This window comes from Magnolia sinica, chromosome 17 (assembly GCF_029962835.1).
Source record: "Magnolia sinica isolate HGM2019 chromosome 17, MsV1, whole genome shotgun sequence".
In the NCBI taxonomy this organism is placed as follows: Eukaryota; Viridiplantae; Streptophyta; class Magnoliopsida; order Magnoliales; family Magnoliaceae; genus Magnolia; species Magnolia sinica.
In genome coordinates this window covers 20347016-20361534 of record NC_080589.1, presented here as the reverse complement: position 1 = coordinate 20361534, position 14519 = coordinate 20347016, and the positions used below count along the sequence as shown (strand labels likewise).

At 39.2% G+C, this 14519-nt stretch overlaps 1 protein-coding gene across 2 annotated transcripts in view; it reads left to right on the top strand.

Annotated features, from left to right (window-relative positions):
- Positions 1-1037: 1037 nt before the first annotated feature.
- Positions 1038-14519, top strand: part of LOC131230251 (U1 small nuclear ribonucleoprotein C) — a 32150-nt gene continuing 18668 nt past the window's right edge. Inside the window, exons 1-2 of one of the 2 annotated variants that reach the window (XM_058226080.1) lie at positions 1038-1224; positions 1335-1377. In XM_058226080.1, coding sequence (XP_058082063.1) covers positions 1217-1224; positions 1335-1377 — 51 coding nt within the window. In that variant the 5' untranslated portion in view covers positions 1038-1216. The remainder of the gene's footprint in view (positions 1225-1334; positions 1378-14519) is intronic. The other variant, XM_058226079.1, reaches the window with a different exon arrangement.

The following is a 14519-nucleotide window of genomic DNA, read 5'->3' as shown; positions in this document are numbered from 1 at the left end:
GGGGTGGCTAACAGTGAAGTGTGAACTGGCAATGGGGTGTACTAATAAGGTTAAAAAAAAAAGAAGTCAGATCATCACTCTTTCTTGTGGTGCTGCTCACAGAAGATTGGATTCTGCTTATTTTTGGGATTATGCTCTAAAATGAGGCAAGGCATATATGCCAAGGTAGCCCTGAGATTCACAAGCGGAAAATTGAAGTAATCCAAAACTAAAAAGTGAGCCGGAAAAAATAGGGAACATGAGGTCATGCATACTGTGATGATTGGGAAACACAAGAATATCAACTAATTCAAAACTTTTGTGGCCCATGAATATTTCAATTGTAATCATTCTCACTTCTCCGTATTTAGTGTCACGTGGCTTACTTGAGTTTTGAAATTGCCTCAACTTTTTTTTAGCTCATGCCATTAACGTGAGGGGGCGAGACGGATGAACGACGTGTGTCTCTCTCAAATATCATTGTGGGCGCCACATAGCTTATGACACCTCAACTTCGTGCGATACGCAAGCAATCAGCGTCGGACAATTGTTGGGCATGGCCATCTACACCACGTGTATGAGAAGGTCTATTCAAATGGTCATGAATCATGATCACCAAACAATGAGAGTACAAGGCCTACGCCTGTGTGCAGGATAGCTCGCGTACATGCCACCACACGTGGCAACATCCCTGAACAGTACAATGTCCAAACCATCCATCATGTGGGTTCGACCGTTTAGATCCCGCCCTAAAAATAAAGCTAGCCACTCATCAAGCGATCCACGATGCTAGAAACAGGCGAACGGTTTAGAAAACTTTGGTCGAGCTTTACATCTAAACCTTGGTCGAGCTTTACAGGCTCAGTCCACCACAAGGGTGATCGACTTCAACTTAGTGGGCCAGGAAATCTATGTAGCAGGAATCCTCTGATGGATAGATCCGATCACGCACATACGTGCCATGTTTGCACACGTGGTGGCGTGTACATGAGCTGCCTTGTACACGCGCGTGAGATACCCTCGGCCAGGAGTATAAGAGGTCCCCTGAGTCAGACTCGTCCGCGTCACAAGATCCTCTCAAAATAAAACGCCATTGCCACTCCTGCTTCCAACCCAGCGTCCCTCCCTCATCCCTCTAGGGTTTATACTCAGCATCAGTGTATCAGCTCTACTCGTTCCGAGGCCTCAGAAAAAGCACTGCTTTTTATATGACACTCACCCCAGAGGGATTTACACCATGCCTCGGTATATAAATCTCTCTCTCTCTCTCTCTCTCTCTCTCTCTATTCCCCCTCCCCCCCCCCCCCCACATATGGGAATATTGACGATTTATTTGTATTTTTTTCTGAATATAGGTACTATTGCGATTATTGCGACACTTATCTGACGCACGATTCTGTGAGTTTTTTTTTTGGGTGTGTTCGTCTAATGGCATTAACAGGAGCAGAGAAAAACAATCTGTAATTTTGGTACTTACAGTCTTAGTAGAATTTCATAAAATCGCGAAGTGGAGCTCTTTTATGATGTATTGGAAAGGCAGTGATTATTCGTATTTGGATGGGTATTTTTTCATGATTCCTTTTTTCGGAAATTCTAATAAGGATGGAAATTCCAAGAACCTTGAATTGTTTTTCTACGTGGCCTTGTTTCTTGTAGTTGCTGTTTTCTTTTTGCAGTATTTGTTTTTTAATATAATGGGATGGATAATATAACATGGTTACATTTCATTTGGAGGTTCATCATCATCGTCTCCACCGTAAAAAAGAAAAGAAAAGAATCATCATCATCTGAGCCTTATCCCAACTATTTGGGGTTGGCTAGACGATTCCTGTTCTTCCATTCCGCTCTGCTGAAAACCATATCCTCAGTTAAATAATAGGTTATCAAGTCTTTTCTTTCTACTTTCCCCATGTTTGGGCTACAAATTGGGTTCAAGTCAACCTGGACTCAATTGACCCAACCTGAGTTTGGGTTGGGCTGTCAAGGTCCTTGCATTTGGGTTGGAAAAAGGCCATCCCGATTTGAATTCAAGTTGGGTTCAGGTTGAGCAAATTCGAGTTGGGTTAGATCAGGTCGGGAATAATCACATGTGTCTGGGTTGGGTTGTATCAAGTATAGAGGACTTCAAGTTGGGCACCTTGGGTTGGAATATGGGTTGGGTTGCGAGTTGGGTCCTCTTGAGGTCGGCTTGGGCTCGAGTTCCCTCAACCTGAGCCAACCCGACCTCGTTTCACTTGATGCAATCGTGCCACATCCTATGCGTGCACGCTCCAGATGTGTGCACAAGAAAATGCGAAAATTTCCTTTTTTAGCTTGTTTTTAACTTCGTTTCTTTCATATTTCTATTTTAGGAAAATATCTCAACACCAGGAAATAAGTATTGGTAGATTTTCATGTCTAAAGATTTTCATGTTTTAATGATCCTGGCTTGCAAGGAATGCTATTTTTAGATTCCTTTAGATTATGCTAGAGATTTTTTCAAGGCTGAAACCTTGTAAACACTCATTATAAATATGGCATAGGCTCTATGGAATAAGTTAGTTGAATGATATTTTCTTTGAGCAAGTTCTCTTGTTTCTTGGGAGTAGAGGAACGCCGAGCTTGCTCATAGTTATTGCATCTTTTCTCGTGTTATTCAAACTTTCAATCTGGTACACTGAACTTCATTGCAATTAGTTTCTTCGTTGATCTAGTCACATTATTTTAGTATTAGAGCAATTTCTGCTCTTGGGATATTCTTTTCTCATCCACATCTTTCTACAAATTTTGTCCCAATATTCTATCCAAACCTACCCTTAATTACCTAAACCAGCATTTTATTTCAGCCCTTCACCACAGTCCATATTCAACCTCCATCTCACCTAAGCCATCATCCTGTTTCTATCTCAAATAGTACCAAATCCTGCCTGTTGTTCAACCAGTAAACAGACCATAATTGTTGAAACATCTCCCATTTGTTTTCCCCATAGAGTCCATAGTCATGCCAACAAAGACTTCCACGCAACCCCCTCTTGCTTCCCATGGATCACGCCATGCCAAGATAAAAACAATGCCTCTGTAGAGCTGGGCAGAACCCACATCATGCCGAAAGATATGAAAAAACTGGACCAAATTTCTTGAGCAACCTTACAATAAATGAATATTTGATTCATAGATTCTGCATCCCTCATGCATGTGAGGCATACATTAGGGATGGTCATTGCTCTTTTTTGAAGATTGTCCATCATATTAAAAAAAACCATTAAATCTATCCCTCCCAAAGCCTTCCAATCCAAAAAAAAATATCAAACCCAAACCATTTCCTTTTGGTTCTTTCGTAAACATAAAAAAGAAAATTAAAAAAGAAAATGACTCTACTCGAAGCAATTCTCACATATTTTTTGCATAGATCTATTGTCATGTGAGCACTAGAAGAGAGACTACTTATAATCATAGGATGATTATTGAACCTCAAGATGGGACTGTATCGACCTTGCAACAAGTGCTCGATTTGATCATGAAATGGTTGGACGATATGGAGTCTCATTTTACGATTAGAGACACTCTGGAAAGATGGGTTATTGTTCTTGAAGATGTAAGAAGGATAATGTACGAAGGAAAGTCCGTCACTCTCAACCCTTTGAGAGATGACGAACCCGAAGAGGCAAAATCGGCGTCCATAGTGTTGAGTATGGATCGATTTGTGGAGAGAAAAAAGTTGAGAACAAGGAGTCATGTATGCTCTGGTAGGATGCCCAATCTAAGACCATTTAAACTAGTGAAGTTTCTGTCCAACCACTTGAGATTCAGGACATTTTGTCCCAATTTCAGGATTTGGTCCTTGGCGAATTACCCAATGAGCTTCCACTCATCCGTGACTTTTAACATGTGATTGATTTGGTACTCGGAGCGCCATTACCAAATCGTCCATCATATCAGATGAACCCAACAGGACATGCAAAGCTTCGTTAATAGGTGGGGGAATTACTAGGCTAGGTTTCATTTGTAATAACCTTAGCCCGTGTGCCGTGTCGACATTGTTACCAAAGAAGGATGGTAATTGGTGGATGTGTGTTGATAGTTGCCCCATCAATAAGATAACGGTAAAGTGTCATTTTCCAATTCTATGCCTAGTGGCATGTTGAACTTGATGGCGAATGCTACAATCTTTTCGAAGATTGATTTGTGAAGCGGGTATCACCATAAAATAACTCGTCTCGGATATGAATGGAATGCTTTTAAAACAAAGAATGGATTGCATGAGTGGCTATTCATGCCTTTTGGCTTGACAAATGCACACAAGATAGTCATGTGGGTGGTGATGCAAATTCTATGGTTATAAATAGTCAAGTTTGCTGTTGGTACTTCAATGACATCCTGATTTATAGCCATTCATGAGAAGATCATTTGATACAACTTTGCCAGGTAATGAGAGTATTACGCCATGAGAAACTGCATTAATTTGAAGAAGTGTACCTTTATGAGTTATAACATGGCCTTCTTGGGGTTTGTCGTTTTAGCAGAAGGCTTGAGGGCTGATCTTGAAACAAAAAAAGGCTATTGTGGGCCAGCCCATTCTCTTGAATATTCATGTGGTTCGTATTTTCATGGACTAGCGGTGTTTTATCAAAGGTTCGTCCAAAACTTTAGTTCTTTTATGGCACCCATTAGGGGTCGTTTGGCAGCTTGTAAATGGAGGTAAATGGGAAATGGAATTGGAGCTAAATGACTTAGCATGTGTTTGGATGGGAGGAAATGAAATGCATTTAAAATCCAAATATTTTGTTTGGATAGGAGTAATGGGAGGATTTGGAATGCACTAGAAATTTTCAATATATGCACAATAGCACGCGATATCCCGAATCAGCTTTAATATCTCAAATTAGTGTGCATGTGTGATATTTAATAGATTGATTGTATTAAGCCCATTGGAATATATAATTTAGCCAACAAAAAAAAAAATCTTGAGCCCCGGGTGGCCACAACCAAGCAACTTGCCAATGCTTTTTAACCGTCCATTTAAATGGCCAACCTTTAGATGGTTTGGATCATTTTATTGGTACTATAGCCAATATTTGAATGGTTTTGTAGCATCACTAGCATGCCATGTGCATGGTGGACATGTGCGTAGTGCCACTTTTGTTTAGTTGCGCGACTCTCCAAGGGAGCTCAAAAAGGCATTTCACCCCATTTACTTCCAAATCCTCTCTTGTAGGGAGGATTTTATTTACAAGCCCATTTACTTCCATTTCATTTCATTTGCATGCATTTACTTCTATCCAAAGTCCAAACACACTTAAAATATCATTTACCTTCGTTTACTCCCAATTCCCTCAATTTACCTTCATTTACTTCTATCTAAACGGCCCTTTACTGAATGTATAAAAGCCGATCCATTTGGGTGGACCAAAGCAACAACAAAGGCATTTTCATCAATCAAGCAAAAGATGACAAAAGCTCTAGTTAGTGAGGTTGATTTTAGAAATCACGCAACATGGGCTTTCAATTTGGAGAAGGTATTCATGGTTGTTTGTGATGCATCCCACATAGGCATAAGAGGCATCCTTAGTCAGGAAGGACATTTGCTAGCCGTCTTTTACAAAAAACTCAATGAGGGGAGAAAAAAAATCTACATACAATGTGGAGTTTTATAATGTTGCATGGGCCTTAAAATATTGGCATCATTTCCTCATTTATTGGGAGGTTGTGTTGTGTTATGATTAGAAGGCATTTTGTTATTTATATTCCCAAAAGAAATTGAGCGCAAGGCACGCTAAGTGGAGTGCTTATATTCAAGAGGTAACATTTAACCTGAAGCATTAGGCCGGTGTAGAAAAATAAGGTAGTAGATGCTCTCAACTTCCATTCGTTGTCTACCTTACCAATCTCCATTGTTGGGTTTGAGAAACTTTAAAGAGACTATGCGGCAACTGATGATTTTGGAAAGTTATTTTGAATACTCTCTATCAGCTTAGGCGCCAAGTACCTATGATAAAACTTGCATTATAATTTTTTTTTTTTTTAATTTAAAAACACTCCTCACAAGAGCTTTTGATATGAGAGCTTTATTCAGGTGACCTTGGCGTTCACTATATAATTGACAAAACAACAACCTTAGTCAAGGACCGTTTCTATTGGCCGGGTTTAATTTAAAGAAAGATGTTGGGTTTATTGTTCGCCAGTGTCAAATGTGTCAGCTAGGCAACGGTAGCAAGCATAATACTAGTTTTTATACTCCAATGCTTGTGCCAAATGCTCCATGGGAAGGCATCATCATGGATTTGGTCTTGGGATTATGAAAGGTTTGTGGCTATGACTCTATTTACGTTGTGGTTAATAGGTTTTTTAAGATGGCCCATGTCATCCCTTATAAGAAGACATCGCATGCTCTACACATCAATGGTATTTTCTTCAAAGAGGTATGTCTACATGGTGTTCCCAAGACAATTGTATCTGACCATCATTCTTTTACATCCCAACCTCTTCTTGAAGTTTTTGACAACTGCCTCATTAAACACTCCTCTGACCATAGGACTACCACTCAAATCCACCTGAAGGCCAAAGACAGTTTTAGAACATCTCGACAAGTCTCTAAGATTATTTACTTGCCTCGAGGATGCCCCACAAAAGATAAGTGTTGTCTTGAAGATGTGTCATCACCTATTTGGATTTGTCTACCTCAAACCCTTTTAATAAGCCCAATGCTTGTTGCTTGGTCCAAACTCAGGCTCTCAACTAAGAGAAAAGGAGTAGAGATAGCGGATCACTTTTTGCCTTGAAGTTGGAAAAGTAGCTTAGAGGGGATCCATTCACCATAATGTAGAAATGCATTTCCTTAATCCACCCATCCACTTCTTTTTTTGAAGAGTGCTATAATTTTATTGAAAGCCACCGAGACAACAGTGAAAGCGGAAAAGAATACAACCCAATTACATAAAAAATATAGGCTAGATCTAACTATCTTTGACATCCTTAACCCTAGAAGCCCACTCTAACACATCTCTACGAGATTTCCAAAAAACCTCCTCTCACGTTCCTTTGCTATTATTGAAACACCTTTTGTTTCTTTCCTTCCAGATGGTCCATAACACTGCTAGCAAGATTATACGCCAAATGATTATATTATCCTTTCCGAGGACCGCATCATGCCATGCCCAAAAAGGAATATTTACTGGTGAAGGCATAACCCAAGAGAGTTTGAACAAAGCCACAAAAGCTGCCCAAACCTGCCTCGCAAATGGGCAAAGAAGGAAACTATGATTGATAGACTCTGCATCATTCATACATGAGACAAATATTGGGCAGAACCATCGATCGTTTCTGAAGATTATCTATGGTTAATAGTCTCTTTCTTCCTACCACTCCATCCACTTCTGACTGAATACCCCTGACAAACCCTTTCACTTTCTCAACCAATCTTCAATTAGGGTTTTCGAGACCCCCCATGTTCCACGACACCACTTCCATTCTCTAAGCAAGGAAATGGGGGAAAAGGGGTGCCTTATGGTGGAGAAGAGGAATAGAGAGTACCTTCTCTCCATGTCTAATCTATTGATTGTTTGGGGTGTCAACGGGCAGGGCCATGCTTTGTCCAAGCCCGGCTTGGGCATGTGACGGGCCAAATAGTCCAGCTCGAGCCTGGTCCGCTTTGTTATTACAAGCTCGGCTCGAGCTCGAGCCCAGGTGGCCTATAGATGGGATTTTCGTATATATTATACATACCCACCATCAACGATGCCATTTTCCATTCCCATCGAGCTTCTTCTTTCTCTTCTCTATCTTCTTCCCAAGAAACCCTAAGTAACAACATAAGGAAAGAAAGATGAGCAAACGTGTTGGAGGGAAAGGGCATGACATCTCATGCCATTGGTTGAGCCTGCACCATGGTTCCAAATGTCGGTATCGGTCGGTGTATTGGCCTGGTGGAAAAATGATACCATACGGCATCTTGTTTGGGTATCGGGCTGTATGCGCTCGTATTGGTCAAAATTTTCTCTAAAGCAAAAAATATGGAAAAATATCAGAAAAACATGAAAGAATGGTATATTGGACCATTCTTTCATAAGAATGTTGTCTTGATGGGTTGATCTACTGTAAGGTGTGGGATTCGTTTTTTTTGGTTATAAATTATTTATATATGTTAGAAATTGATATCATATAATATGATTATCTATGAACTATTGGTTAAATATCAAGAATTAACCATCAACTGTGAAGTATGAACCAAATCATAAAAAGGAAAGTGTAAAACACACATAAGAAGTAGTTAACTAAACACATAAATTTACAAATAAACTACCATTCAATAAAAAACAATGAAAAATACAATGATCATATTCAACTTTAATAAAGTAAAAAAAAAAAAAAGCAAACAATTTTTAATTATTTCTAGAAAATGCCCAAAATTTTTAGCAAAAATAAAAAATTAAAAAATGGAAAGAAAACACCAAATCAAGATGAAACCATTCAAAATTTGATCAATTTAGTGTTATAGCACCAAATGGACCAGATTCTACTAGACAAAAACAAAAAAGACACTTTAATGATTTATAGAAAATCCCCAAAAAATCTAGCAAAAATAGAAAAACCTCCAAATTGAGAGGAAATTGTGCAAATTTTGATCGATTGGGTGTTATAGCACTACATCGGGATTATTAAAAAAATTCTTTAATTATTTTCACAAAATTCCCAAAATTTTTAGCGCAAATAGATATTTTTTTCTTCGAAAAATCACCAAATCGAAATGAAATTGTGCAACATTTTATCGATTTGGTGTTATAGCACTAAATCGATCAGATTCTAACAAAAAAAAAACAAAAAAGTTGTTTTAATTATTTTCAAAAAATTCCAAAAAAATCCAAGATAAATAGGAAAAATAAAAAATCAACAAAACCACCAAATCGAGATGAAATCATGCAACATTTAATCGATTTAGTGTTATGGCACCAAATCGATCAATTCCAACAAAAAAGTTGTTTTAATTATTTTTAGAAAATCCCCAAAATCCAAAGTAAATAGGAAAAATGAAAATAAAAAAACCACCAAATCAAAATGAAATCATGCAACTTTCAGGTATGTAGGTGTTTGTGTATCTGTGTATGGAGACAACATGGTTTTCAGAGTTGTTCGAGCGAGTCGGGTGCAACTCGAACTATTTGACTTAGACTTGATGGGACTGATTCTGTTTAACACCATGAGTCACCCCTAGATTCAACCCCGACTTAGGCGAGTGAGGCCACACGGGCAATGTGAGAGAGAGAGAGAGAGAGAGAGAGAGAGAGAGAGAGAGAGAGAGAGAGAGAGTTAAAATCTTGATTCTTCAAATGAAGTCTTGACTCTTGATGTAATGTCTTCAAACTTGATTCTTGAGAAAGAAAATGACTAGAAACTAAGAATGAATGAAATTAGAAACTAGAAACTAAGAATGTATGAATGATACACTAAATACGCAAACACAAATGCACTATTACACTAATACTATTTACAAATTACAAATTACAATAAAACAAAATAATGTTGAATGTTGGGTGACTCTTTAATGTGTGTTCGTCGCTTGACTCTTGAGTCTCGAGAATGCCAATGAAAGAAATAGATCATACAAGTTAGACTTTAGAGTAGAGATTAGAAATAAATGCTAAGGAAAGATTGAGAGATGAGATGAGAGTTGAGAGAATAAGATTAGAGAATAAGAGAATAGATTAGAGAATTAGAGAATAGAGAAAGAAAGAGAGAGAGAGAGAGTGAATAAGAGAATAAAAGAGAATTAGAAATAGAATGAGAGATTGAAGAATGAAGATTGCTTCTTGTAAGTTGTGATCTTGTCTTCTTGAAGAATGAAGAATGAAAATGAAGATCTCTTAGGGGGGTGGGTTGTGCATGTAAAGGCAGCCTCAGCTGCTTCTTCCAGTTAGTTCTGTGTCTTTGTATTCTTTGCTCGCTTCATGCAAGCCTTTTAAATTTGTTCTCTCTTAAAAAAAGAAAAAAAGAAAAAAAAATGAAGATTGGTTCCTGTCTTCTTGCTTCTTGATCTTGTCTGCAAGTGAAATATGAAAGAGAGAATGAAAGTATGGGATTGAAGGGCTTTAGAATGCTTTAGAATGAGAGCAAGATAGTGTATGAGAGTTTTGGGGAATATATAATGCAAATAGACAAGAGGGGAGTGCCTTTTTATAGGTAAAAGAACCAGATTTTTTTTTTAAAATTTAAAATTACGCTCTAACAGTCAGATTTCTGACCGTTGGAGACTATTTGATCGCATGCATATGCATATGGCATATGCAACCATCATCGCATATGCTTAAGCAATTATGCGATCACATAAGACAATATTGATCCTATCTTAGGACTTATGTTAAGGTATGGTGCATTGCATGTGATTGTAACACATTCGGTATGGATGTATGGTATGCATTGCTAGGATACAGAATTGTGTACTCAGTCCCCATCAAGCTGGTGCATTGTGCATGTATGTCGTACATGTGAAGCTTGCTGATTAGAGTCCATAAGCGGATAGACAATGAAACTTTGGTGAAGACATCCATGTTGTGTACATGCATGCCACACCAATTTGATTGTGTTACACTCAGATTGTGTACTCTAACGAACATATGATTATAGAAGCATAGTCAGCATATTAGACATGGCATGATCAATAACTTATCTCCATAGTAGTGCCCACAGCCCCTTTTGCTAGGGAGTCTGCCCAATCATAGGCAGATTGGCCCATGGTTGGCCGACTCACCAAGTTGACTTGGGACTCGCCCAAGTCAACCCGTTTTTGAATCCCTATTGAGCCAAAACTAGTGTAGATTTAATGGGGGTTAAAATCCACACTCGGGATACTTTGCCCGAGTTTCAGAGTGACTCGGTGTCTCATCCACATGATAAAACTCGGGCAAGTCTTATCGATTCATGTGGGATTCTGTAGAAACAAGATGGGCCTAGTGCACTGTGTCAACGTGCGATTTGTTTAACACATTGATATGGTGGCAAATTGGCGGTCAATGTTGTCAATTTTTGGGTTTTTCAATCAATTTGCCCTCTAAGAGGCATGTTTGCTACTTGTCGATACGCCGTTACTTAAAAATTGCTTACATCGCATTTAGGTCAATCAATTGAAACCATACAATTTATGGTACCAATTTAGATGTACCATGAACAACAACTAATCATCATCATCGTCATGATCCAAGCTTTATACCAATTACAATCAACAAAGACTTGTCGATTGTAATCAACTCGTTGATAGTATTCAACCTATGTGATAGACTATTAGATAGTGCTTGATTGTAATCAACCTATGTAATAGTCATTACATTCCGCTTGTGGGAGTTTTGTGCTCTCATTGCTAGTCCCCAGCCTGGATAAAGGAGGAGGTGTGCGTCAAGTTGGCAGCTGGTGTCACACATATGCCATAACTTTCATTGTGAATCCAAACATTATGAACAAGAAGTTATGGTTATTTTCCTATCAGATTGGTGAGCATTTTTCGGACAGTCAGAAAGAAAAAGGTCAAAATTACGCACGGTCCTATTTCAACAAAAATTATCTATGAATCAGAGGCTAGATCATTCAGAAAATCTGATTTTTTGACTGTGACTCAGCGACAGTGGGTTTCACAGTTTAGTCGGTTTATCTTGAGTTATTGTATGCCACGAATGCCATCATTACCTACCTGCGTGTCAAGCATCATACACTGCCGGAGTATCAATTACTCTTCATTCTAGTTCTCTTAAAAAGGAGTCAAACAACTCTTAAACTTCTTATCCTGTCTCTCTCATTCTCACGTCTCTCTCTCTCTCTCTCTCTCTCTCTCTCTCTCTCTCTCTTTCTCTCTCTCGCTCGCTCTCTCTCTCATGCACATCGTAAGATTGCTTAACATATTATCTATAATTATACTAGTTGTATAAATTATAAAATTATTTAAATAGAAAAAAATGAGTTGACTAAGTTGCTACGTTGACCTGGCCAAGTCAAGTTTTGTGGGTCGGACAAGTCATGTTCGAGTTACAAGTTTACCAGCCTTGGATTGGCCAATGTGATTGAAAACGATGCTTGGTAAATCAGATAAACTGTTAGCTTCTTCTAATATAGGGGATAACCTCCATGGGAATCAACCGCCTCTAAACTAGTTAATGACTTTGCAGTAATCCCCTTCACTAAGATGAAGATTAACTGTGATTTCGATTCCTTGAAGAAGGGCAGCAGCTTCCGCAAAGCTAGAATCATCCGACCCCGATGTGCCTGAAAACTCAACAATACAATACCCATTGCTGTTTATGATGAGGTCACCTATCCCAGTTTGACCGGGACACTCTAGTCTAGAACACATCCGTCATAGTTAATTTGAACTAGTTATTTGGAGGATGCTGCCACCTCATACACAACTGGGACAAGACCACCTGCTGTTTAGGTGTTCCTTCCAATTGGACTGGAGGAGGGCAGGGGGAAATCCGGTCATCAGATTGTGATGCAATTCCCATGCAACTGATGCCTTCATAATCTTTTTAAAAATGGAACCTTCCAACTTGTGTTTTCCTTTGAAATTCTTCCATTTCTTTCAAAACACACCCACCAAAAAGTTGCCTTCTGCGGCATTTGCCATAATAATCTACCAATAGGACCCAACCCACCGAACTCCAACCTCTTCATAACTCCCCCATAGATTTAGGCATCACCCAACTGACTCCAAACTTAGACATGACCGCCACCCATAACTTACCCACACATTGACGATGAATAAGTTTTTCCATGAACCATGACATGGGCAAATATGTTCTTAATTACTGAACCATAGCTCCTACTTGTCAGAACCCAATCCTGAGTATACTCTGCAATGCCTCAGGTTAAATATCCTGAACTTCCTCCGATTGGTTTGCTATTCTCATTTTATACATGATTTTAAATGTTGAAGTTACTATATTTGCACAGAGCGAAATCGGCATTGGCCCAAATGGCAAGTGAGAATGTACGTTTGGAAGTTACTATATTTTCATTGAGTAGAATGGGCATTGGACCAACTGGCAAGTGCGCTTGCTTGTTTCTTCAAATTGAACAACTGAGCTCACTTGCCATTTTGGACTCTCCATTCTGCTCAATGTGGAATGGTGTTTCTTCACTTTCCAAACTACCATTTTCAATTTAAAGTGCGTTCCGTTTGAATACCGGGCGTTGCCCTTCTTGCACCTTTTCCTAACAACGCTTAAATGAAGGGATCCACCATTTACAACTGACCATTTATATAGAACACCTTTTTATGATCTTGTACTATTTATCTTTGTAAGTAGAAGGGTAAATTTATCAAAGCATGTGGGTGGGTTTTGCTAAGGAGTTTTGGGTTAGCTTTTTCACTTTGGTTGGGGGTATTGTGGATGATGCCAGGCTCGATGTGGAATTTCCTTCTGGCTTGGTACGGGGGAGGGGTAGGTAAGTGAGGGAAGTCCATCTGAAGGTTATCCTTGGTGGCCGGGAATTTGGTTCCTATGGAAGGAAAGAATGAAGTGCTGTTTTAGGAACTGCAGTGGGTGGGGTTCGGAGTGTTTCAATAGGGCAAAATTAAATGTAATGGGGTAGGCTCTAGCTTTAAACATTTTCGGAGAAAGTTTTTCTTTTCCTGATTCCTGGTCAGATCTGTAATTCTTTTGGCTTTGGCCTCCTGATTATTAATAAACATCACTGCATTTGGGTGTAAAGATAAACTTTCTTATGTTAGTTCTTGTCTCTCTTACCTTTGCTGTCTTCAATCCTTGCTGAAAATTAAATCTTTCTTAGACCATGGGACCAAACAGCAAGGCTGATGCGAAGTAGAGACAACTCCCCTGAGGAGAACGCTGAGCAGACTTAATACCTGACTACCTGAGGCTTGGGGTGATATACAGTTGAAACCTACAACTGCCTTCAGGGCCTTAGAAGAGACTTTCTCCTGATAGACTTTCTCCTGATATTCCCCTGTTCACCTCATCCGCCATACTAGCCTTAATCTTACCTTCATCCCCCTCCATAATCAGGATCGATCAGCCTATCTGTTCCACTAGGACTTCTGCTTCACCCCCAATCTAGGGTGGTGTTGCTGCATCTGCTACACTGTGATTATTGCTGCCCTGTCTTTGGATACTGGACAGCAGATGCATCGTTCATCGATTGCTCCCATGCATGGCTGAAACCATTGAAATTTTTGTTCGTTCCATGAACTGTAGCTTGACCCCAGGAGGTGTTTGAGCCAACCGATGAAAATTCACTGTGCTTGCGAGTTGAATCATCTCCATCTCTGAATCCTGCAGTACCTGTAGACTTGACTGGTCAACCAAATAATTGCAGTATGAATTCTTCTTTCCACAAGGAGTTTTATCAGCTTTTGAGAGTTCTGCTGTGACATCCCATCACCAATTGCATGATTGAATTGTATTGTTTAATTTGTCCCCAATTTGATTCATGCCACCAATTTGTTGTTGTTTGGGAGATTCATCATGAGCTATCCAATTCAAGTTTACATTGTACGATTTTCATAACGTTGGTTCTCACAGCTACCTATATTTCCTCTTTTCATATTGTATTGCTAACAA